Source organism: Hipposideros armiger, unplaced genomic scaffold, assembly GCF_001890085.2.
Source record: "Hipposideros armiger isolate ML-2016 unplaced genomic scaffold, ASM189008v1 scaffold_1, whole genome shotgun sequence".
Classification (NCBI taxonomy): Eukaryota; Metazoa; Chordata; class Mammalia; order Chiroptera; family Hipposideridae; genus Hipposideros; species Hipposideros armiger.
Window position 1 is genome coordinate 7448258 of NW_017731351.1, and position 26091 is coordinate 7474348.

At 42.4% G+C, this 26091-nt stretch overlaps 1 protein-coding gene across 1 annotated transcript in view; it reads left to right on the plus strand.

Annotated features, from left to right (window-relative positions):
- Window positions 1–26091, plus strand: part of PRDM5 (PR/SET domain 5) — a 114900-nt gene that overhangs the window by 14918 nt on the left and 73891 nt on the right. Inside the window, exons 2-3 of the mRNA XM_019669243.1 lie at window positions 566–649; window positions 21964–22086. Of these exons, the coding sequence (XP_019524788.1) occupies window positions 566–649; window positions 21964–22086 (207 nt within the window). The remainder of the gene's footprint in view (window positions 1–565; window positions 650–21963; window positions 22087–26091) is intronic.

The window sequence follows — 26091 nt, forward strand, 5'->3', positions numbered from 1 at the left end:
CGGGGGGGGGCTGCAAAGCGGACACTTGGAGAAATGCTGGTTCCTTTGGCTGTTTGAAAGATTGGCAGGAGAATTTAAATTTTATTTATGAAGAGTCTTCCTCTAAGAATGCCAAGCCTACTTCTTTCTTGTTCCTAATTGGGCTGAATTTATGATTTTTATGGAAACCAGGTGATTTTCAGCTTGGTGGGCTTGTCTCTCAAGTCAGGCAAAACTCAGTGCTTGTAGTTTTAGGTCCACTTGCCAGAGGCAGCAGTGGATTGAAACTAAGTTCAATGTCATGATAAGTACAAGAGCCTTATCAGGATTTGAATGTTAAGCCGTTTAACCTTTTTATCTTGGCTCCTATATTGTGGATTCAGGCTCTTAGGCTAAAAGTGGATTAACTTGTATTTTAAATGTGTAAATATTTTGCATGGTATACATTAGTTAAAATGTGTCTCGGTCATTGGGCATGAAGAGAGAGAGAAAAAAAATTTTTCCAGAAGAGACAGACATAATAGTTCATTTTGTAACTTGATAGTTGTACTAATCCTTTTTCAATGTAATTGTCCCTACTACTCAGGGTGAAAAGTTTGGACCGTTTGCTGGAGAGAAGAGGATGCCTGAAGACTTGGATGAAAATATGGATTACAGGTTGATGTGGGAGGTGAGGATGCGATGGCAATTTTACGTGCTTAAAATGTGTGTCTCTTTATCCTATTTAATGCATTTACAAGGTTAAATGAATAAATATTAATTCCAGTTGACTGTTAGCACACGGTATTAGCACAAGGATAGACGAATAGATGTTTTTGACAAAGACGTCATTAATACTGTGGTGGGGAAAGGGTGGCCTTTTCGATAATAGTTTCGGGTAAAAGTGATATCCTTATGAAAAAAGTATTTTGACCTCTAACTCACGTCATATGTAAAAACTAATTTTAAAGCATTGCAAATGGAAACCTGTCAGGGAAACACAATAAACCTTGATCTTAGGGTCGGTGGAGGTGTCTTAAATAATAAACAATAAATACTACAAAGGGGAAAAAATGGTAAATTGGAGAACAGTAACATTAAGAACTGTTCTTCAGAAGATACCATAAAATGAATGAAAAGCAAATAACAGAGGAAGAGAAGATATTTGTAGTGTGTTTGTCTGAAATAGGATTTGTATTTAAAATATATATTAAGAACTATAAATTGATGAAAGGAAAATGGGCGAAACACTTAAACAGGCATGTCACACGAGAAAATATCCAAATGGCCAATAAATATGAAAGATATGTGAGTGGCATTAGTCACTGAAGGGAATTTTTAAAGATTTCTATTAAAATATAGCTAACACACAATGTTATATTACTTTCAGGGGTACACCATAGTTATTCAACATTTATAGGCATGAAGAAGTTACCATGATAAGCCCAGCAGCCATCTGACACCGTCCCACGCTGTCACAATATTATTGACTATATTCCCTAGGGTGCACGTTACATCCCCGTTACTTGTTTTATATCTGGAAATTTGGACCTCTTATTCCCCGTCCCCTTTTTACTTCCCTTTTTCAATTACAGTTGACATTCAATATTACTTTATATAATGGTGTACAGCATAGTGGTTAGATATTTATAGAATTTAAGAAGTTGTCCTCTGACTAGTCTAGGACCCACCTGGCACTATACATACTTATTATCCTATCATTGACTGTATTCCCTATGCTTTACATCCCTGTGAGTGTTTTGTAACTACCAGCTTGTACTTCTTAGTCTCTTTACGTTTTTCGCCCTGCTCCCCAACCCCCCTCGCCTCTATCACCCTGATAAATCTAGCACCCATCTGACACTACACAGTTATTACAATATTATTGACTATATTCCTAATGCCAAAACCTACATCCTCATGACTACGTTGTAACAACCAAGTTATACTTCTTAATCACTTCCCCTTTTTCACTCACCTCCAAGCCCCCTCCCATCTGGCAACCACCAAAATGTTCTCTGTATCTATGAGTTTCTGTTTTGTTTGTTGGTTTATTTTGTTCTTTAGATTCCACATATAAGCGAAATCACATTGCATCTGTCTTTCTCTGTCTTACACTCCACTCAGCACAGTACCCTCCAGGTCCATCCATTCTGCTGCAGAGGGCAGGAACCCATTCATTCCCATGCATGGCTGAGCAATATTCCACTGTACATATGAGGTGTGATCAGAAAATACAATGTTTAAATAAAAAAAAATTATTACAGTAAAAAACGCATTGTGATTAATTCCCCTTAAAATACTTCCCCTCACTTCGAGCACACTTACACATCGTTCTTGCCACTTTCTGAAGCTGTTCTGGAAGTCCTCTTTCGTGAGTGTCTTTACTTCATCCTCCATCATGACAATGCTCCGTGTCACACATCGCTTCTGGTATGGAAATTTCTGTCATAAAAACATGACCATGTGTCCTCATCTACCCTATTCACCGGATCTGGGACTGTACAACTTCTGGCTCTTCCCCAAAGTCAAAATGACCATGAAAGGTAAACATGTTGAATCAATTCAGGACATGGAAACAGTCATGACAGTGCAACTAAAGACACGAAAGAGCACTTCCAGAACTGCTTCAGAAAGTGGCAAGAGCAATGGGATAAGGGTGTTCGAAGTGAGGGGGAGTGTTTTGTAGGGATTAATGGCATTGTGTCTTTTACTGTAATATATTTTTAAAAATTTAAACTTTCACCGTATTTTGTGATCACACCTTGTAGGTGCTGCCTCCTCTTTATCCATTCAGCCTCAGTGGACACCCAGGCTGCCTCCACATCTTGGCCATTGTCAACTATGCAGCAGTGAACATACATGGATGCACTCATCCCCTCAAAGTAGCGTTTTGGGGCTCTTCAGATCCACACCCAGTGGTGGGCTGAGGCAGGCAGGAGTCTGTTCTGTGGTTGAGGCGTGAGTTGATGGCGGCTGGACTTGGGCCTGAGCAGTGCGGTTGGTGGGACGTGGCTGGCTCCTAGTTGTATGTTGTTGGAGGTGTTCCGCAGCAGGGGGGCCTGCTGATGTATTGTGTGTTGAAAGAGACAAGTCCAGAATAACTGAAATGTTTGGCCTGAGCCACATGGGTAGAAAGTGGTGAGATTTCTGAGATAAGACAGTTGGGAGAGTGAGAGTGAAGGCGCTGGGAGGATGGGGTAGACGACTCCGCTGTAAACCTTTGAAGACAAGGCGTTGTCGTGCAAATTTTTACTCCTCAGGTCTTAGCTCCGTATCATTGGATAAAAGTACAAGTCATTGCATACTCAGTATTTAATAATGCACTCATATTCAATAAATATAATGCATAAATATAGGAGTATAAGTTATTTTTACCACTGGCATTCTTAGAAAATATGAAATTTAAAGTTTAAAAGATTCCCTTAGTATTTCACTACCGTGGGTTTTCCTGCTTTGTAGATGGTTTTCTTTTCTTTGTGGGGAAGATGGGGGTTTGACTGAAATATGGTTTTTAGAGAAGCTGATTGGTTGGGTATTGAACTAGACATTTTGTTTAGATGTTTTTCTCTCTCTCTGCAGTTATTTTGTGATTACAGCTGCTTTGCTGTTTGGGAACTTGATTCAGCACCAGGTTTCCAATGTGTTTTAGTTTTTGGAAAAAGTGTTTTCAATTGTTTAAAATCTTTTATTTTCCTTGATTGTTTATGGAAGTCCTTTTAGGTGTTTGGAACAAAGAAGTATTTTCACCAAATGTTTTTCTTTGGCAGATGATAACGTTTTGTTTTAGGTTCCAAACGGAACCACTTAGCGCAGGCAGACATTAGTGGAAAAATACCACCTAGGAAGCCTGGTAGACGGCTGGGCATCCCAAAACAGATGCCATGGTGCAGTCCTCCTGACACTCGTCCTCTAGTTGTGGGTGAAGCAAAGCGACTGAATGTTGCTTGTGTCCTGGAATTGTACATTGGCTTTGTGGTTATCTTTGTCTGCTTTTCACAAGAAGGCTCCTACCAGAGTATGTCAGCCAACTTCTGGCCATTCAAAAAAAACCCCCAAACAATATCTGCATTATTGGAGCGCTTTTACCTTATTTGTGGTTCTGATCACAACTTCCAGCGCTGTAGGAATTTCATCAACTAGATGCATTTGGCTGCAAACAATAGCAACTCCACCTCATTTATACAGCGAGGAGGACATTACGTCAGGTAAGAGGAACTCCAATAGTGCAGCAGGCTTCAGGGATGGCTGATGGATTCATGTCCCTAACGTTTCTTCCACGTCCCCGCTTTGCCTACCTTGGTGTGGCTTCATCCTCAAGCTGGTGGCAGGCATCCTCAGGCAGGGTTCAGACAAGGGGCATCCATAAGGGGCGCGGGCACCTTTTCAGGAGCCCTCTTTGTCTAGCAGATCTGCCCTAGTGTGTTAGATAGTCACTGTTGAGCCAGCAGCCAATGAGGTGGCTCTTTTCCAGTCAGGCATCACCTGGAGCTGGGCAGCTCTGCTTTTTAGGGGAGGGTGGCCACCGGAACAAATGTAGTGTTTTTGAGGCAGGAGGATGGGCAGGGTGTGTACTCAGAGGAAGGTTCTCCAGGAGAATGACCACATTTGTTTTTTGTTCATTCAAAAACTATGTCTTGAACACCTGCTCTGACCCAGATAATAATGTATTAAGTGCTGGGTTTACTTAGATAAAAGCTTAATGTCTGATAAGGAGTCCAGCATTTGTATCTTTTATTATTCCCATGTTCTCCAAATATTTTGATTGGGGAGCATAGAAAGCACACATAATAAAAGTCTTTTTGGTTATTAGAACTCTTAAAAGAACAGTGACTCTAGCAATTCTTTCTAGAAGTTGGGGTATTTCAAGGAGAGAGAAAATGTAAATGAAGGGAGATGAATATGTCAGCCAGGTTATGTTTTCAAAACATTTATTTTGCATTACACAAATCACATATGCCTGTGTGAGGTAAAATATTAGAGCATTAGACATAATGGCAATTGCATTTTTCTGCAAATGTGTAAAATAAAAAATAAAGATAATAAAGATGACAGTATGAAGAGATATTTTCAGCAAATTCAGAGTGAATTTGATAGCAAGTTTCCTCTCAATATTAAAAAAGAATCTATAAAATTGGACAAGGAATCAGAATGAAACATACAATAAAAATTTTGTGTCTGATTTCAATAGGATCTGCTATGCAGGTTTTCGTGTGCAGATAAATTTCAACTCACTTTAGTAAACACCAAGTAGTATGATTCCTGGACTGTATGATAAAAGTATGTTTCGTTTGGTTAAAAACTGCCATATGGCGGCACCATTTGCATTCACACCAGCCGGGAATGAGAGTTCCTGTGGCTCCACGTCTTGCCAGCATTTAATATCAGTGTTTCGGATTGGGGCCATTCTAGTAGGTGGGTAGAGGTGGCTCCTTGTTTTTATTTGCAATTCCCTGATGACATTTGATGCTGAACATTATGTCATATGTTAATTTGCAGTTTGTATGTCTCAGCTGAGATGTCTATTGAATCTTTTGCCCATTTTGTTTTCTTACTGTTGAATTTTAAGAAGTCTTTGTGTCCCTTAGGTACTAGCAACAATTTTCTCTCAGTAGCTTTTCTTTCGATTTTTTTCAGTGTCTTTTACAGAGCAGAAGTTTTTAATTTTAATGAAGCCTAAATTATCAACTTTTGTTCATGGATCAGTGCTTTTGGTATTGACTCTACAAAAGCCATCATCAAACCCCAGACCACCTAGGTTTTCTCCTGTATCTTGTTGGAGTTTTATACTTTCACGTTTTACATTTAGGTCTGTAATTAATTTTGAAAGTTAATTTTTTGAAAGGCATAAAGTCTATATCTAGTTTATTTTTTATATGTGTATGCCTAGTTGTTCAGCACCATTTGTTGAAAAGACTATCCTTTTTCCTTTAAATTACTTTCGCTGCTTTTGTTAGTCAGCTTATTTTTAATGAAAATTCTTACAGATTGCCTTTTAATCAAGAGATGACTTCAATGAGTTTGTTTCTTAGGGAGTCATAGGTATAATAAATCACAGAGATAAAGGTCTACAGAAGTTAGCCACTCAAAAATTGCATTGTTCTCTCAGGAATGTCTAGTTATCATGATAGACACATAAGTATTTACTTATTAGAGATGCAAATATAACTGACTGACTTCACTGACATCCAAGCTGAAAATGAGGTTGCCAGTTTTTTTTGTTTTATTTTAATAATCAAAAACTAGTTCCTTATTTTCCTTGTGTCTTTGTCTTGTGGTCAGAGATTCTTTCATACCACATTTTATGATTTCCTGGGAAGTAAACACGAAGTTGGCCTAAAGATAAGGTCACTTTAATTGAAATCATCCTTCAAACAACCGGGAATTAAACATCGGTACCAGGAGTGGAAAAGCAACTGAATTTTTAAACTGGAAAGTTATCTCAGGGACAGAATGTGGCGATCACAGGAGCTGACCACACACACGAGCGCCAGGCCAAGCAAATGTTACCTGGATTATTTCACTGGCAGTTCCAGCTTGTATGATGTGGTACATGAAAGTGGCCATGGTCAGAAATATGGGTGTTTGAGGAGGACGCTATTTGCTGCTTGTAAAGGTCACTTGTATTTCAGGAACAAAGCCTTCTATTTATTCAGTGCCATAAAAATATAGCTGAGCTCACCTCGGGTTCTCTTAAGCTTATGATTCTGAGCTCTGGCTTGTTGAACCGACCTCATCTCAAAGTTAGCCCTGGAGTCATTTTCAGCAAGCAAGCCTTTATGTTTCTCATGGAAAAAGGTATTCTCCATTTATAATAAATTATACATGGTATTACTCAGATGAGGTTTTTCTGGATAGGTCTTGATGACCCAGCTATGTTGAGTTTTGCAAGAGAATGTCCTATAAGAGTTTGTTGATCCCACATGTCTTTGTAAATTTCTGTCAGTCTTATGCTAAAGTTACATAAAGCTGCATACATACATCCTAGTTCCTGTAGCAATAGAAAGTGAAGGTGGTTTTTATTTTTCTGAAATTTTGCGTGCATTCCTTCATGTCCTGGAGATTCCAGAGACTTGCAGTTAATAGAATGCTTGGATTTTTCATCAAATGGATCTCCAATAAATCAAGCTTGTAAAATTTTAATTTTTATCCTGGAATATAACCAGACCTGGAATTTATTTCATGGCCTTCAGTGTTTTCAACTTTTTACTTTGTGAGGTCTTTTATATGTTTTGAACCTTTACATTTTAGATTGTTTCTCTTTATCTGTTTGGCTATACAGTCAGCTGTGCTAAATGCGAAAGAAAGATATGTGTGTCCCTAAAAGTCACTGCACTCTGCAAAATCGCGCAATAAAAACCACGAGGTTCACGGAAAGATGCGATTAGGGACCCAATATGCAAAAACTTCCTCAGCAGCACATACAATAAAAGATAGGAATCTCATAAAAAATGGTTAAGAAATACATACATCCTGCAGTTAATATATCAATTTACCTTTTAAAAGACCTGAACTTTGCTTGTGGAAATGTCCATCAGAAGAGTTGCCACTCGTGAGTTCTTATGAACGGTGGGAGGGGGGTTATCTGGAAGTGGAGGGAAGGCTGTGTGACCTGGAAGTGGATTGGTGTGTCTCGTAACGCATGGGGAGCCGTGGACAGTGGTGGGTGCCTGAGGGGTGTGTGCTTTGTGTGTCTCTGTGCTCAGCTCTGCTGGGTACTGTTTTCTGCTTTCACCTCGTGTTTCTGGGAGATGAAATTGTGCACAAGCCAAGTCTTAATTTGTGTTATGCTCAGATCCTTCCTGATGTATCAGTCACATTGGAACCAGTTGGCATTTTGAAAGCAAGCATGATAGCTGAACCAACTATCCACTTTTGAAATGCTGATTTTTTTAGCCTTATAAAATAGTGCTGTACAAACACCTTGGCTTAGCTTACTTATGCAACATGGCCCGTAGTCTTTAAGCAGCTATTCTCTGCAAAAAGAAATCTCTGGAATCTTCTTATTTATGGAGTAGCTACCAAAGCGCCTGCCCGTGTGTACCCTGCTCCTTCTCCACCTTTCAGACTGACGTGACCTGCTTTGCTTTGTCCAGTCACACTGTCCACTTGCCTTTCCGTTCATCATATTCCCGCTTTTCCTCTGAGATTTGACTTGGGATCTGTCTTCCTACGCAGCCACTTCTCTCTTGGAGCCGAGGGTGGTCCCCATGTTCACCTGACCTGGCCCCCCAGAAACCACACTGGCCCGCCCAGTTGCTCTGCCTCCCTGGCCCGAGAGGAGTGGTGCCGTGTGAGGTGTTGGACGTGCCATGACTGACTGACCCTCGCTTGGGAAGAAACCCCTGCTACACACACTAATTCCATGCCTGGTGAGGACAGCGGTCTGTCTGCCCCTTCGCAGCCTCGGAGTCGACAGCACAGGGCCCCAGGCAGCCACCTCCGAACTGCTGGAGTGAGCATGCCACCCGAAATCTTGCCGCCATCTTGGTTTCAACCTGTTTTCTGTGCTTGTGTGGTGTAGACCTTGGTTCCAGGATGGCCTGAGCCGGGGTCTGGCTGGGCTAACAGATCGATGCAGAAGCCTGGCCACGTGCCTTAGGTCACCAAATTTGGCAGGACGTCCACTTCAGCTATCAGTGAGGGCCAGGCCAGTCCCTCTGAACCCCACCGTGGGCAGAGAAGCCTGCTGCCTCATAAAGAAGGGGGCTCATCCACAGACCAGTAGGGGGCTTCCTGCCCGACAGCCCGGCAGGTGATGCTCACTTGCACCACAGGTCACACTGAGAACCAGAACTCCCTCTTCCTACACGGCACCACCGTGGCCTTGGGAGCAGGCTGCGGTCTCCGACCCTCGGACGTATTATACATCCTCTTCCTGTCAGGGCCAGAGGCTCCTGTGCCTCAGAAGGATGGAGAGCTGCCGCCGGGGACCCGCTCCTTCAGTGCCCCTGCTTCCGTGCGGGGCAAGGCGGGGCAAGGCTTGGTTTCACTGTGTTGGCATTGGCTAGGCTTCCAGAACCGTGTGACGCGACAATGGGCGTAATAAGCGCCTTGTCTTATTCCTGATGTTAGTGTCGGTGCTTCTGTGTTTCAGCCTTCAGTATGTTGGCTTTGATTTAAATTGGCTATGGTTTTCCTATGAAAATAATCTTTTCTCCTGAGTGAGCTCAGAGTTTTTATTGGGGATGGGGTTGAGAAGTGAAACCAGTCAAATGGAGTTAATTCAGATGATGTGTCACTGGCTTCTATCTTCTCTCGTCATTCCGAAGCAGAAATCCCATTGTAAATTACTATTTCACCTCTATTTCACCTCTATTTCATCTAATAACTAAAGACAGAGAGAAAAGATAACATTTTCACTTCCCCTGCTTCCTACTCCCACGTCCCAGCTTTGTTGATCTGGGATTAAGTCATTATTATACACTTCACATATTAATCTCCCATTTCAATAATAGAATTTTTTACTCTTGGGCATTTTGAGTCCCTGATTTTGATGACTTGGTCAATTGATTGGGAAAATTAATGAAAGTGACCCTAAATCTGGGTAAACTTTTTATAAAGTGTGTAACGTTTTATAAAGTGTACATCATAGCCAGAGATAACTGAAGTGCTAATAAAAAAAAAAAGCACCTTTTTAATTAGTTCATCTCTCCAGTCCCAGAAAAAGTATATATATACTTGGGCGCTGAAAACAACAAAGAAAAGCTCTTCTTGCAGAAACTTTGTATTATTTTTTGAGACGTCATGGAGAAGAGGGCAAATGAAGTCCCTAGTGAGGAAAAGGTAGATTCTGAGAATTATCACGTTCTTTACCTACAGAATTTTGAAACGAAATATGGGACACATTGTTTGGGAAAGCGGCAAACGCTGGAAGCCAGTCGGGTGTAATGGGGTGAGTTAGGTCACACGTGGTTGTCCTGGTTATCGGAGCCCGAGCGAGGCCCACGGCGGTAACGGCTTCTGAGTGAGACGCTTGACAGTGGCTATCGTGATAACTTGGCACAAGATGGAGAAATGTGGCCTGAGTGAGAGTATGGTTAGGAAGATTGGCTGGTGACTGGCTACTTAGTGTTGCTGGATTTTAATTACAAAGTAAGCTCTGTCTTGGCTCTTCCTGTGCATTGTTTTTTATCAAAGACTTATGGAAATTGAGTATGTACTTGAACCCCAGTTACGTATGAGCTGGGGTCAGAATGGGGGGGTAGGTAATATTTTTTCCACTTTTTTTATTGTGGTAAATAAACAGATAACAAAATTGACCATCTTAATCTGTTTTCTTAAGGCTTCTGTTCAGTAGTGTTAAGTATTGTTTTCAAACAGATCTCCAGACTTTTTCATCTCGCAAATCTGAAACTCTACACCCATCTAACAACTTTCTTTTACACTTTAAGTCCCACCGTTCTACTGTTTCTGTGGATTTGGCTACTCTTAGATACTTCATATGAGTGGGCTCATGTAGCGTCTGCCTTTTTGTGACTCGCTTATTTCACTTAGCACAATGTTTTCAAGGTTCATCCGTGTTGTAGTGTGTGACAGGATGCCCTTCCCTTTTAAGGCTGACTATTATTCCAGTGTGTGTCTGGATTGCATTTGGTTTATACAGTCATCTGTTAGTGGCTATTTCAGTTATTGTGACTGATGCTGCAGTGACCATAGGCGTACAAATATCTCTTTGAGACCCTCCTTTCAATTCTTTTGGATATCTACCTAGAAGGGCGATTACTGGGTCATACTACTGGATCTATTTTTTAATTTTTTGAGGAAACTCCCTCCTGTTTCTGCAGCATTTGCACCATTTTACAACCCTACCAATGGTGCACGTGCGTTGCGATGTTTCTACATCTTTGCCAACAGTTATTTTCTGTTTTTTTGATAGTAGTCATCCTAATGAGTGAGAAGGATTGATAACATTTTAAGATATATAGTCAATATTCAAAAACTGTTATAATTGTCCAAAACTACAGTGATGGACCTAATGCTTATGTGATGAAATTAAGCATGGGTAACTGTAAAGTCAGTTTCGAAGTTTAAGATGGGGGATACCAACCTGATGTTGACTCATATAAGAATGTCTTAAGGTTTTACCTGATTTTATGGACATGTTGCTTAGCAGTATGACTTAGTGGCTAGATCAAAAACCCAGACTGCAATAAAAGACATAGTGTTGAGATGATGGGAGAAAATAATTCTAGTGCACTACGTACTGGTCAGACTGTATTGGGAGGGTCGTGTGTCAAGTCTGGGTGTTGGCTGTCGACCTGGAAATTGGGGAACAGCTGACATTCCACCGAGAGCAGTCATACAGAGACAGGGGCTGGAAACGGCGCCCTCTAGGTCAGTCAGGACAGGGAGCTGGGGCGCTGAACCTGAGGAAGAGCAGATGCAATGTCAGATCGTTACACCAGATTTCAAGTGTTGTCATGTGGAAGATGGTTAGGCTTAGCTTTCCTGTTTAAGGATAGAACTCAAAACCAAAACAAAACATTATGTGGAACTGAGAGAAGTGTGTTTCCAATCAACCCGAGAAGAGCCTGTGTGGCAGTCACCGGTAGAGTGTCCCCTGGTGGGGAAGCGTTTGAGCTTAGAGGGGATGAAGGTAGGGGCTTTGCTATAAAGGAGCTTCCTCTGCTGGGAGGATCTGTGTTAGAACTGCTCCGTGCAGCTCACACTGGGAGAAGCCAGACGGAAAACAGGTCCTTACACAGGAAGCCTAACAGGAGTTTCGACTTCTGTCTGTCCGGGCTCTGCCCACCTGCACGGAACAACTGCATCTCCCCTTGGGAAGAGTCCAGAACGCTGGCTGTTCTGACTGCCGAGAATCCACTTGGGCTAATTCATGGTCTACATTCTCTTCCCAGAGTGCCACCAAATGTCACCTGCAGCCCTGGATCTCACTGGTCACTGACCTCTCTGCCCTTGCTCTCAGTATTCCCTGCTTCTCACGTAGCTCTTTCATAGTTCACGTCTCACTCACCTCCACGTGTGTACCTTTGCTTTTGTGGGTCCCTTCACGTGCCCTGTCCAGTCCTGTCCCCTCCTTTGCGACCCAAACCTGCCCCTTATTCCTGCCACGAGTCTGGGTCCCCTCGTCACTGCTCTGAATACCTTAGGCAGGTGCTGGCACAGCGTTCACCACAAACTGGGGTGTCTGTCCCCGTTTGCTGGACTGTGGGCTCCTTCTCAGTCACTAAGTGCTGACTTTTGACTTCTCAGTGCAAACAGGATGTATGTATGGAATGACATGAAAAGGGATGGGCCTTGATCTGTGTGCTCCCATGCCTACTGCAGTGCCCGACACACTGTAGTTGCTTATGACGGTTGGAATAATAGAAGAGGTGAATAGATGTGTAATTTTTCAGTTTTGATCATAACCTCATCATCATCTGGTTACCAGAGCTGTGCAGGCTGAGTCTCAGAGTGGGAGGCTGGGGCCCACCTGTTCCTCCTCTCTCTTGCTTCTCCCTCCTCCTTCCCTCCGCCCCCTCCCTGCCCCAACTCATCCTCTCTGCACCCCATCCTCCTCCCTCTCTCCCCTCTTTTCCCTAATGAACCCCCTGCCCCTTAAACTGCGCCGTTGCCTTACACGGTGCTCTCGTGCAGAGCCTGGCAGCCTTTCTGCGTTCTCTTGGTCCTGCATCCATTAGCTGAGCGTGAGCGTTCCCCAAGACCTCAGATGCATAGACCTGACAGAGATCCAGGCCTCTTTGTGTTGACATGAGGGTTTGTTTTTTTTCAATATGGCAAAAAAGGTTCCAACATACCTTGTTGAGTCTCCACACTTGTCTTTTTTTATTTACTTGTCTTTCTAGTTTTGTTGTTGTTTTTTTTTGTATTTGTGCCAGTCTCCTGATGCCAACCATCTGTGGATCCTCTAATATTATAGCAACACACAGGCTGTGTTTGTATTCAGGGTAGTTTACGTTTTTGTTTGCCAAGACCTTTTGCTGTTGTTATGTAGTAAATTAAATGTGAGAAAAACCGGGAGGCTGGAAGTTCCTGAGCAGATTGTTTGTATCTGAGTCTATAAGTGATTGCGTGGTTACTTAGTTTTTGGTCTGTTTCAGTAACAAATTGTAGTGCTAATTTTTGTTTAGTATAAAAAAAGTGGGTTTAATGAATTTTTTCCTAAAGTTAGATACGGCATTTTCTACCAGCCAAAAAAGCCTACTGCGCATGAACTGCTTTGTCTCCAGTGGAGGCTCTGCAACCACCGCTGAAAGTTTGCAGGAAATTCTACCTGGATGTTTTCATTTTATACAAAGAAGATTAATGTTCATGAACTTGAATAAATTCTATTTAATGATTTGGCCTATAACTCCCCCTGGTATGATAAATGAGTCTCTGAAAGTACTTTGTTCTTGGAAGAATTTTTAGGGCAGCTTAGATAATGTTTTGATGTCCGTATTTGTTACTTTTTAACTTTTGATTAACGAATCGTATTTTAAAAAAATCTTTCCTTCTGACAAGCTCTAGAGATCAACTAACACACATACATATCCTTTTGTCTCCATTTAAGATGATAATTTTGTGTTTACAAATCTCAGACGTTTCAAACTCCAGAGGAGGGCTGCGTTGACATGCTCTCCAGGTCTTGTATGTTGTCTTCAATTTGCATATTAATGTGTGGATTCCAGGTGACCCAAAGAGGAATATATTCTACGCATGGAAGAGGCTGTGAAGCTTAGTATTACATGCCCTGTTTTTAATCTGTGGGCTTCACTTCCAGGTCAGAGAGTGGGGGTAGTTCTCCACAAGGAAAATCCATCTTCTTAGGAGTTGTATGCTGAGTGGCACTGTCACAGACCTAGCACTTTAAGGATCTCTGTGGCAGGTACATTAACATGCTTTTATTGAAATCTGTGGCATTGCCTTTCTCTTGATACCATTGCCAGAGTACCTGCCATCATTCTAATAAATTTATCGCATCTCTGTGGAGAAAATGGACCTTAATGGGTTATCTGATCACTCATTGTAACCTCTAGGGTCATAGACATCTCTGGAAATTTGAAATCCAAAAAATTCCAAAAACCAAATTCTTTTTTTTTAAATAACTTATTTAGCAGCAAACCCTGACTTGCACTCAGGTGAGCCTGCGTGTAGCCTTTTGTTTTTACCTTCCTTAGCATGCCTCTTCATACCCTGAGTTCCAGAAGTGGGAGTGTGTTTGATTACGGGATGGTGTTCCGAACCCTGTAGAAATGTTCTGTAAACACAGTATATGCACCACATTGCATTTCTAAAATTTAAAAAACATCCGCTTTCCAAAACATCTGGTTCAGGAATTGTGGTGTTTCACAGGAACGGTTCCAGTTCTTGTTTAAGTAAAAGCCCAAGAACTCTAGATATTTTTGTAGGAGAGAGCCGTGGAAGGTAACATGATAGGGTGACAATTACGAGTAAAGCAGTAGGCTTTAGAGTCAGTCAGGGGCTTTTTGTGAATGAAAATAAAATGTTATGTATATTCTCGAAATGGAACATGATAACCCCCGCATGCACAAGTTGTCCTGTCTTGTAGGGTTCGCTGCACACGACATCCCAGCGCTGTGTGCAGTTTGCCCCGTGAGTGTAGCCGGAAGGTGAACTCCTGGGTCCAGTGAGCTGGTCATCAGAGTTTCGTGTTAGGGTTTTGTATGTGCCAAGGACAGGTTTTTCTCACTTTTGTGCTAACAGCTGCCAGTGAAGTGAGATATCTGTGGACAAGGAAGGTGTTTTTGTCACTTGTAATTTTAGATGACTTATCAAAAAAAAAAAAGAAAAAAAAAAGGAGTTTGTTGTAAAATTAAAAAGTCTCTTAGGGAAAGCTCTAGGTTTGTAAGCATACTTGAAAAAACTCAAACCCAAGTTACGTAATACCTTTAGAGTGTCAATTTCCCCACTTTCTCCTCTGTGTTGTGTTCTACATCTGTATTTTTAATGCTTTATTAGGCCTTTATGAGGTGAAAAAGTAATAGAAAAATATTTATGGCCCAATAGTTTCCTTATGTGTTAAATCCTTGATATAGGTTTGATATCTGTATACACAAGTGAGATTATACCCAGGCAGCTCTACAATAAATGTAAAAAAAACCCCAACAAACCCAAAACACAAATGTCCCGTGGCACTCTGCGGCCTTTTTGAATTATATTTCAGGACCATGTTTTGATATCTTTCTCTGTTGTGACTCGACTGGGACAGGAGGAGTTGGGAATCCTTGGTCAAACCACCGGATGGGTAGGAGGGTCTGAGAAGAATTTCCTGCTTTCGTTTTTGCTTGCATATCACCTAAATATTATTTCCATTTTGTGTTTGAACTCCTTGCTCTAGTTACCTTACTTAAGCCTGTCTGTCTAGTTTTGTCTGCCTTGGAGTCATACCTTCTACAAGGTTGGTCTGTCTGATTTTCTTCTTCTGTTCTCTCCTTTTCAGATATTAAGTATCAACTTTACTTGGGTTCATGGCTTTTAAATCAGCACTTCCGGTCCTCTGTCATTCTCTCCTTAAGTCTGTTTTTAAATTTAATTTAAAAGGACATTTCTTTTTTGATCTCCTTTTTTATAGTAAAATTCCCAAGTTGAATGCCAGGCTTATCTCTTCCTGTTTTCTGTTGCCCTTTGAATAGATACCCCCTTTTCAATTTCCCGTTAGCACCAGTGGTTGCTTTACATGCATTCTTATACCAAGAGAATTCATTTGTTTCTGTATCGAGTTGCATACATTTTGAAGATGTGAATAAAGAGAATACAATTAATTTAAATGGGTTGGTCAGATTCAATTTTAATAGCTGTAGAAGAACTATGTATTTAGGAAAAATCTGGAAACACAGTGACTGTAGCAGTGGCATTTGGGTTAAGACCAAAGGAAAAGTGGACTTGTGTTTCATTTTTTCTCCCTATGGACTACATACACAGTGATCTTTGTTATTCAGTCTGTTCTCTAACCTTGCACAGAAGTTTTCAGATACAAAGCATCTTCTTTTAAAAACACCGTCAAAAATATGATCTCTGGATCTTGCAGATTATCATTGTTTTTCACACGATCAGCTCTTTCAAAAGTTGCCATGTCATGACTCTTGCCTTCAGAAACTTGAAGGGCTGTATGTGGAAGAGAAATTAAAACCACCTAAGAGGGCAGAGCTGCTTCATGGCCATGGGTCACAGAGCAACACGTTTCAGTTTGGCCTGAGGAAGAGGGTCCCTTCCCCTGAAGTGGCCTCTGGATTTGCCACTTCCCAGTAACGGCACCTGGGCCTGCGTCGGGTGTTCACGCGAGGCGATTTGAATAAACATCTGGATTTGACTAGTGTTTCAGATAGCCCTCATGTTTGTTCCTTGAAAAAGTGGACAGGGCAAAACAATGGTACATACGTTCCCAGCTGTGCCGTTGAAAGCAGCTTTTGCCTTTAAGGTGCCGTGAGCCCGTTTTCTCCATTTACTTATACTTTATGATTGCTTATAGTTTATACTTTATGATTTACTTATACTGTATGGTTACACGTGGGTACACTGTCATGTATTATGTTCTATCTTATGCTCGCACCGTGCCTGTGAGGTCACAGGACAGGGACCATCACCCCTGTTTAAGAAGTCAGGAGAACCTAACTCAGCTCGGGGAGAGGAAATGACTCATCCAGAGTGATGCAGGCAGAGCTTGGACATCAAACATCTGGCGTTTTGATTCCGAGTCCAGCATTTTTACCACTCCAGGATGCGGTCCTGAGGTTCCCTTGAGCTTGAAACATTTAGGGCACTAATTATTTATAATGAAAAAGAGACTTTGTTTTTCTCATCAGTCCTTTTAAGTTACTCAGCTTTGTGTGTATTATATTCTGGTTGCTATTCAGTGAAGAGACAGGAATCCCTACGAGACTGTTTTCTCTCCATCTGCTTTCCCGTCTGAAGGCAGGAGAGTCCAGGGGTTGGGATCGTTACATAGAATGGTGGGTGGAGATAAGGCAGACATGCTGGTGTGGGGTGTGTGTGTGTGTGTGTGTGTGTGTGGTGGGTGTGTGTGGTGGGTGTGTGTGTGTGTGTGTGGGGGGTGTGGTGTGTGTGTGTGTGTGTGTGTGGTGGGTGTGTGTTTATAACCAGCAAAGCAAGCAAGAATTTTAGCCAGAATCCTTTGAAAATTCAGCAGGAAAAAACCACACCCTGTGCTTAGAAATGATAGATCCCAACAGTTTTCTAGTGATGCTCCTGGCTGTCTCTCTGAAAGCATGCCTCTCTTTGATTTCAGTCTGACAACAATGTGTGTCAGCATCGATTACTTGAGCATACTTGGAATAAAGATATTCTGAAGGCTGGTTAGCTAAATGCTGAGTGCAGGGCGTCTGGGCTCATGTCCGTTATAAACAATACAGAAAGAGGCCTGAACTTTAAACATGAGAATATGATGTCGTTTTATACTCCAAAGACATCCATACTCTACGTCTCAGTGCTTAAAACCACCTTCCTTGAAAAGCCTTGGGACAGACGGAAAGGGAAATATATTTTCTTTAATAAATAAATCATACATTGTAACATATTGTGACTTCTCATTAAGGATATTACTCCTATCTTTTTTGGAACTAACTACATTTCTCTGCCATTCAGTCTTACCATATGTTAAATAAAAGTCTATTGGTTCCATTTTGCCACGTCTGGGGACAAATCTGGCTGATTAGCTCTGCCCTGGGGGCCTGATGGCCTGTATGTAACGAGTGAAAAATTTTCCAGGCATTCAAAATATTTGGAGGAAAGCAAGACAGGAAGTGACAGTGTAGGCCCTTCCCATCCAGATAATAAGCAAGCTTCTCTGTCTATAGTTGACCAAATATAACAAAGAAAATATTTACATTTAAGAAAATTTGTATTGATGACCTATTTTCATTTTTTTCCCTCCCCTCTTTCACTTCCCTGTCAGGGTTTTCTCTTTTTGAGCTGAATCTTGTTTGCAATTCTCTCTGTCCTTTACTGGGTGGCATAAAGACGATAAATTCACCTTTTCAGACATGGGGCACAGGAAAAACAAATGCCAGATGTCTAGCATTTTATTTTATAAAACAAAGCACAGTCAGCCCAATCAGGCATGTGTTTTCACGATACAGTTGGATGATTATTCATTCACTCCACACGTGTTTGCTAAGTGCCTGCCCTGTGCCAGGAGCTGCTTAAGGCCTGGGGACCTTTCAGGGAACCGGACAGAGAGAGCCTGAGGTCCGGCACTTGAGCAGACCAGCCTAGTATATAATATAACGTCCGGTAACAGTGAGCGCCTGACAGCTAAAGCATGGTCGGAGGCAACGGGCAACGGAGTGAGGGGTGAAGGGCTCTGACGGGGGACCCTAGAAATTCACCGTGCAGGGCCAGGCCCGTGGAGGGCGGGGTGAGCGTTTCCAGGCGGAGGGAGCAGCGCGCCAGAGGCAGAGCGAAAGGCCCTGACGTGGAAACTAGGTCTGTTCCAGGAACAGCAGCCAGGCCACGAGGCTGACGCAGAAGGAGCCGTGGAGCAGGGGTAGGCGCTGAGACCCGACGGAAGGGCAGAGGCCAGTTCGTGCCCTGCCCCACAGACCAGGAAGCCATCCACGGAGCTCAGTCACCCCCAAAACCTGTTATAGGAAGGACCTGCAATTGCAGACTGAGAGTTCAAGACTCAGACGTATGAGCTCGTGGTCCAGGAAAAAGTGCAGCTTGTAGCCTGCTTCTTTCTTACATACAGCCATGTTTCTCAGATAATTCCTGTTTTCTTAAAGGGCCCCAAATCCTCCATCGCCATTAAAAGCCTCTAATGTAATGCCAGAGCCCTCACTGGGAAGCAGGAGTTTAATTTTCGATATTGTAATTGCTAAAAGGAGAACTTAGGTCTATCAGACCTTATATTTATAACTCACATGCTTAGGTGCGATGCTTGGCGAGTTGGTGACACGTCTCACTGAATAACAGACTTGGACAGTCCTGCGTTCCTGCTTCCCAGCACAGACCCCTCACTGCCTGGCGAGTGATGACAAGCCCAGCGACACTGCAGGGCTAGGTGAGAGGACACACTACCCCTCTCCTCAAAGGGGACCCCAGTTACCCTTCTTTAAACAGAGTAAATACTCCTTTTAAATATTATTTGGGAATAAAGTCTCCCAGCTTCCCTCTGTTGCTGCAGTAACGAACTGTTTATATGGACACACAGCTAGAGAAGCAGAGCAAGTAGCAACGTCACTAGACACTTGAAAGGAAAATTTTCTAAGAACTGAAATTTGCAACGAACACCTGCTGTTGAAACCCACACAATCCAAGTGATTTTACGTCGGGAACACCGATGGGTTTGTCTGTGGGCCCTCTCAGTGGAGCAGACGGAACCACATACAGAACCCGGATACTGGCCCGTCTTAGCCATCCGTGTGTGGTCCAGCATTGAGTACAAGGTACCTCAGATGCGTCTGAGTTGGGAATCCTTTCTTCGAAGATGTGAAGCATGACAGAGTTCTCTGTGACGTCCAGTCGCAGGCACGTTTTACCAGGGCCACTGTTTGTTCTGCACACGTTTCAGCGTTTTTCCAGGCCCCTCGGCCCCAGCTATGTCCGATGACCCAGTGTGAGCATCTCATCTCCTTTCCTGCCCATTGGAGGTGTGCACTTCCTGGTTGCCTGGTAGGGTCCCACTTCATATTCGGCTTAAGAGACATACATGGTTTCCATTTTGTTAACATTCTTAGGAAATCGGTCCCTTTCGATACATCCGAATTTATATACCGATTTAATATTACTTGTAACCTCATAACAACACTGTGACCGACAGTGACGTACTATCGTTGCCGACACATCCATTTTTGAAATAACTTCTTTGGTTCATTCGCAGAGCGACTGCCATTTATTTTATTCTAAACACCTTTACTCGAGTGACTTTCAATTCCTGCAGTTTTTCAGGGAACCTGTTTTTTTAGACTGTAAGTGGCTGGTTACCCCGTCACTCCACTCCCCGCCTTCACATCACTAGAGATGTGAGGTTATCTGCTCACAGGACTTTTATCCCCTCCCTAACCACAGCGTGTCCTTACGGAAGTATCTAGAAGATACATGCAGAGATAACCTAATCCATCCTGTCTCTTTTCAGAGAAACCAAATCAAAAAAGCTCCAGGCAGATGGCAGTTATTAAAGTCTCCATGTACCTATTTTAATTTGATACTGAACCCTGAGGTAATAAAAGGACCACTTTTAAAGTCTCGCCAATGAGGAAGACTCAAAATTCCTCTTAGTAGCACGTTCCAGCATCTAACTAACCTTTGCAACCAAGGTGTTTTTTTTTGTTCGAATCAAAACTTGTCTTCCAAATTACCACCTTTTATTTGGATTTTTATGGAAACGAAATGTGATCGGGGATGGTTCTGTTGAGGACTGTCTTCTGCATACCCGAGGCCAGTAATCACATCAGCATCCTCATCTGCGATAAAACCACCTCGATTCCAAACTTGGTTTGATTTGCACAGGCTTCCTAAGCCAGCTGCACAAAAGTCAGATAAGGTGGGAAAGCAAGAGAAACGCTTATGTAAAAACGAAAACCTTCACACTTCAGTAGAGCCATCCATATTGTGGCGACTTTGCTACTTTATATTGAATGACAGTTGTCACTGTGCAGGAACTCGGCAGGTTCTAGCCTCTGGTAAGTGCGACCAACATCACTTTTCAAGTGTCCAGGACAAGGCACTGCCATGCGCCTGTCCCTTCTCCCAGACTGCAGATGAGCAGTACTGAATAGAAGTCACCGCTGATTTTATTTTGATACTGAACCCTGACGTATTTGTTGAATGAATGAATGGTTGTCCAAACGTATCATGAAAACATATACCTGATTGGGCTGGTTGTGCTTTATTTTATAAAATGTTAGAAATCTGGAATCTGTTTTTCCTGCGACCCCAGTCTGCAGAGATGGATTTCTAATCTGTCTTTGTAATGCTTGGTGTTGGAAATCTGGAGTGTAAATCAGTCCTTCTCCTTCCTCGCCTGGATTCCAGTTGAATATCCACATGAAGTGACTGTTGGGTACAGACTGGTAGATGCTTGATTACGCCGAGCAAGTGCCCAGGACCCTGCAGTGCAGGGGTTTGGGGAAGCTCGGCCTGAAATAGTTTGGATTCAGGAATGTCCAGTGGACCACCTGCTCCTTGGGTGGTTACTCACCCCCCCTCCCATTGAGAGCTGATTAGATCGGACCAGGAAGGTTTATGACAGTGGTTCTCAACCTGTGGGTCGCTACCGCTTTGGGGGTCGAACGACCCTTTCACAAGGGTCGCCTAAGACCATCGGAAAACAAATACTTACATTACGATTCATAACAGTAGCAAAATTACAGTTATAGAGTAGCAACGAAAATAATTTTATGGTTGTGGTCACGACAACATGAGGAACTGTATTAAGGGGTCGCGGCATTAGGAAGGTTGAGAACTACTGGTTTATGACATGAAACCCAAAACAGAGAACCCTCTGCCCTTTTCGGTAAGCCATGAGTAGGCCAATAAAAGACAAAATGGGACTTGTTTTATTCATCCACTAATTAAAAATGTGAAATTATGGCCCAGTGGATGTCCCATTTCCACTGGTGAGATTAGCAAATTCTCATACGGAAATGCTTCAATAAGCAGGTGGAGAGAGACGTCAGAAAGATTGCTCCAGGTCCACCCCAACCCCCGAATCGGGGAACCAAGCAGTGCTAGCATCTTCTGGGCTGCCATTGTGGTCATCCCCTGAGCAATTGCAGCTGGGACACATCTACTACGATATACCTACAAATAGATAATCCTGGCCAGAAAAGCTATCAACATGGGGTGTTTCTGAGCGTTGATGGCAACTGTGAGTCATCTAGACGTCCGCCAAATGAAAGAGTAGGCTCTGTTTGTACGTATGCTTACGGGGAACAAGGGCTGTCAACCCAGCATCTACTCACTACCTGGTAACAAGAAAGGTAGATACTTATAAACAGATACCGTGTGCTAACCTTGATCATTCTCGTATGGCTAATCCTGAATCCACGAAAAACCTTTGAGCCTCTTATGTTTCAGGTTCGCGGGAGCAAGGGCGAAGTTCTGTACATTTTGGACGCCACCAACCCACGGCACTCCAACTGGCTTCGCTTCGTTCACGAGGCCCCATCACAGGAGCAGAAGAACTTGGCTGCCATTCAGGTGCGCTGGTTTGTTTCTTATTTGTACTGTGCTCTGAGGGGGTGAACTAATTTCTAGCTGTACTCCCTGTTTTAAGTTGATTTCCCAACGACTTGCTTCAAAAACAGCAACTCATAAAAGCAGAGAAATCTCCTCTCGCCAGCATTTGCAGGAAAGGGCAAACCTCGCGGTACGCTGACACCGGATCCCTCACTTGATGGGAAATCTTGAGGGCATGAATGACATGGTCTGATATTGTCTTTGGCAGGTCTTGCTATCAGGCACTTTTAATCCACTCAGTGAATGTTTATTGATAGTTTTTTTTTTTTTTAACTTGATGGCTTACTTGGCTCATAGCATCATCTGTGTTATTGCTTGGGGAAGGCTTCATGGATAAAGTTCACGTGGGTGTATCCCCACGACTAAACTTTAAACTTTGAGCTTCTTGAGGTTAGTGTATTAGTCAGGGTTCTCCAGAGACACACAACCAATATTATGTCTATGTATCTATGTATGTATCTTTCTGCTTGCCTACCTACCTGCCTATCTATCTATCTATCTATCTATCTATCTATCTATCTACCCACCCACCTATCTACCTACCTGCCTACCTAGAGAAAGAGACAGAGACAGACAGAGAGAGATTTGTTATGGGGCACTGGCTTATGCAGTTATGGAGGCTGGCAAGTCTAAAACCTGCAGAGCCAATGTCCCAGTTTGAGCCCAAAGGCCACAGGCTGTTCTAGAACAAGGAGGAGCTGATGACCCACTTCAAAGGCTGTGAGGCTGGAAAAACAGATGTTCCAGTTGGAAGGACACCAGGCAGGAGAATCCTCACTCCAGGGAGGGCCACCCTTTTGTGCTATTCAGGCCTTCAACTGATTGGACGAGGCCCACCCACATCATGGAGGACAATCTGCTTTACTCCCGTCCGTCTATTTAAATGTTAATCTCATGCAAAAACACCCTTCCCTGAAACACCCAAAATACTGTTTGAACAACTGCCTGGCACCCTGTGGCCCAGTCAAGTTGTCACATAAGAGGAACCATCCCAGGTGGGGGACGATGGTTTTTGAATTCTGAATTCTGTACTCCTGTTCCTGTCTCCTATGACAGTGCTGCATATGACATTAGGCTCTGATACAAACTACGAGTTGAGCTTATGTGCTCCCTCAGTGGCAATTAAGGGCAGAAGAGAAAAGGTTTAGGCAAGAAGTTTTTAGAGGGGGTCCTATAATTAAAACTCATCGAACAGATGATTGAGAGAATAAAGAAATATGATCTTCTGTTGGGAAATTGATCACATGCAAAAACCCAGCTCCTGGATCCTAAACTGCAGGAGAGGAGGAAAAGCTGTGGTTGGCAGAAGCAAGAGGGAAAAGAACGGGAAAAGAATAAGGGAACTGACATTTCTCTTAGTATTTACCATGTGCACTGTTCTAGAAGCTGCATAGATCTCATGTCATTTATTCACAAAATCTCTGAGAGTTTAATATTTACTGAGGGTTATGCCGATCTCATTCAATTCTGAGAATAAAACCCAACAGTGGCAAGAGGGAAAATGCACTGAATTAGATTTTAAAGTAACCAGAAAACACAGTCATCTAGAATATTCCATTTCCTGATGTTATTAGCTGTCCAAATTTTTTCAGTACAAAAAGTATTGGGTAACTGATGTGATTACTATCTCGTTTTGTATGAACAAATGAAAGATGACTGTTCAAAGGGCTGGATTGGGATGGGAAATAGGATCTTTTGGCAGCCAGATGTATTCAAGCCACTTTTTAGATTATTCATGAAATGCATTGATCCGACCACAAATTTAGGCTGATCTTTTTGTTAATGTGTAGACATTCATTTTTTTTCAAGTATTTCCTATTTTTTGTAGTTTCCTGGGGCACACTCATCTCACAGGATGTGTAGTTAGGTCATAATTTTAATTTACAGACTCAATTGAGGTGTTTCTTTGTAAATGTTACTAATACCAAAATTGCCTCTAGAACTGTGACATTTATTCTGGCCATCCCGTTGTTTTATATGTTCTTTATTATTGAGTTTTAGAGAATATTATTATATTTAAACTAGATTCTTTTCTCCTTATGCTTAAATAATGATTTTCAGCTTTCCTCAAGCTCCTGTAGTTTGAGAGGTTTCTTCCTGTTGGCTGTTATTTCTGTAGCCTCAGCGCTGACCGCTGCCCCAACTTTCAAGGTGCTAAGTGCTGAGCTTTCGATCCTGCTGCCGACTCTCCCAGGTCATCTGGTTTAAGAATTCCCTCTGTGCATTTTGCTTATAATGATCCCTTTAGAGAATGGGATGCTATGTCAGTAAGTGTTTATCTCCATCTTTTATTACCCACATTTGCTCCTCTATGCTCCTTTTATTTATTTCATTATATTGTAGCCTCCTACGCTTTACTCTTCTTTATTAAGTGCAGTTTTTAAGACTTTTGCAGTTGTCTTGTTCTTTCAGTGCAGTACTTTTCTTCTTCTATATCAGTTGTGTTTTTTTCCTTGAAAGAAAAAAGGAACCTACAGTAGATGGCTGCTGCCACGTTGGTGCTCCGAGAGACTGTGTTTAACAGAAGGGGTGCGATTAGAAAGGAAATCAGATGGACTAGAGCAGCGGTTCTCAACCTTCCTAATGCCGCGACCCCTTAATACAGTTCCTCATGTTGTGGTGACCCCCAACCATCAAATTATTTTCGTTGCTACTCTATAACTGTAATTTTGCTACTGTTATGAATCGTAATGTAAATATCTTTTTGTTTTCCGATGGTCTTAGGCGACCCCTGTGAAAGGGTTGTTCGACCCCCAAAGGGATCGCGACCCACAGGTTGAGAACCACTGGACTAGAGGCGGTTTTTCACACTTGAATTTAATGAAAACCTGCGTCTATTCAGAGGCACTGTCAGAGTCTTTGGTGCAGAAGCGACGACAGTGCCTCGGTTCCCTTTAACACCGTTTTGCCCTCTCCTAAGAGGGAGATGGACTGCATCACGACCATGTTTCCTGCCATGGGGCACAGTGTGGAGCTTTGTTAGCTCCCCTGAGGTGACGTCTTCCCCACCTGAACAGTAGCTGGAGGAGCAGATTGCTCAGGGTTCAGAGGCACATCTGACCCGGGGGCACAGAGTGGAGTAGTGGGGTCACATGGCTGAGAGCGGTCAGCTTTCTGATTAGTGGGGACAGTCTCCCAGGGACTGCATTCCAGAAACACTGAGCTGGTAAGAGAAGATCATAATGTTTCTTGCATAACAGTACGAATCCCTCACATTCCAAATTGCATCTGAAATTTGGGGTATTCAGGAAATTTTTTATTTGAGCTGTATGTCCCAGGAGTGGCGTAAATGAGAACCATTTGTGGCTATGTGGCTTTCTTGGTGGAAAGCGTCAATACTTGGTCCAATATTTTTTTGGACAAGGGATTAAGAATTTGAGGTCTGTTTTGGCAGAGGATTGGAACTCCTTTTCGAAGAGTTGATTATATTTCTAGTTATGCAATTTATTTGATTTTGGAAAATTTGCTTTGGAAATGATGATTTAAGTATCTGAATTATTGAAGAAGGATCCCGTAAGCAAACCATTCTTCCCACATGCACACATTTTGGAATAATCAGGTGAACTCTGTGTTCAAACTTCTGAAAAATGCTTCCAACTAAACCAGAAAATTCTAAATGTGAAAGATGTGGCTTAGAATGAACCCAAAGAATCCTTAAACTCTATGAGAAATGGGTGATTTTTATTAAATGTTAATTTTGTTGCAGTGAAGGAAAAAAATGCATATGTAATATTTGAAAAAAAAATTGACCTCAGCGTTTTGCAGGTTTTCAAAAATTTCTGATCTTTTGTAATCGAAAACTGTTTGTTTAAATACAGAATTATGTCACTTAAAGTTTAAACTTTGAATTTTTGGACATTTCAGAGAGAATATTATTAACATAAATGAAAGCGTGGCTTGGCGTTCTCAGGAAAAGGAGTGTATGAAAAAACAGTGGGGTCCGCGTCCACCTCCTGAGGGGTGTCT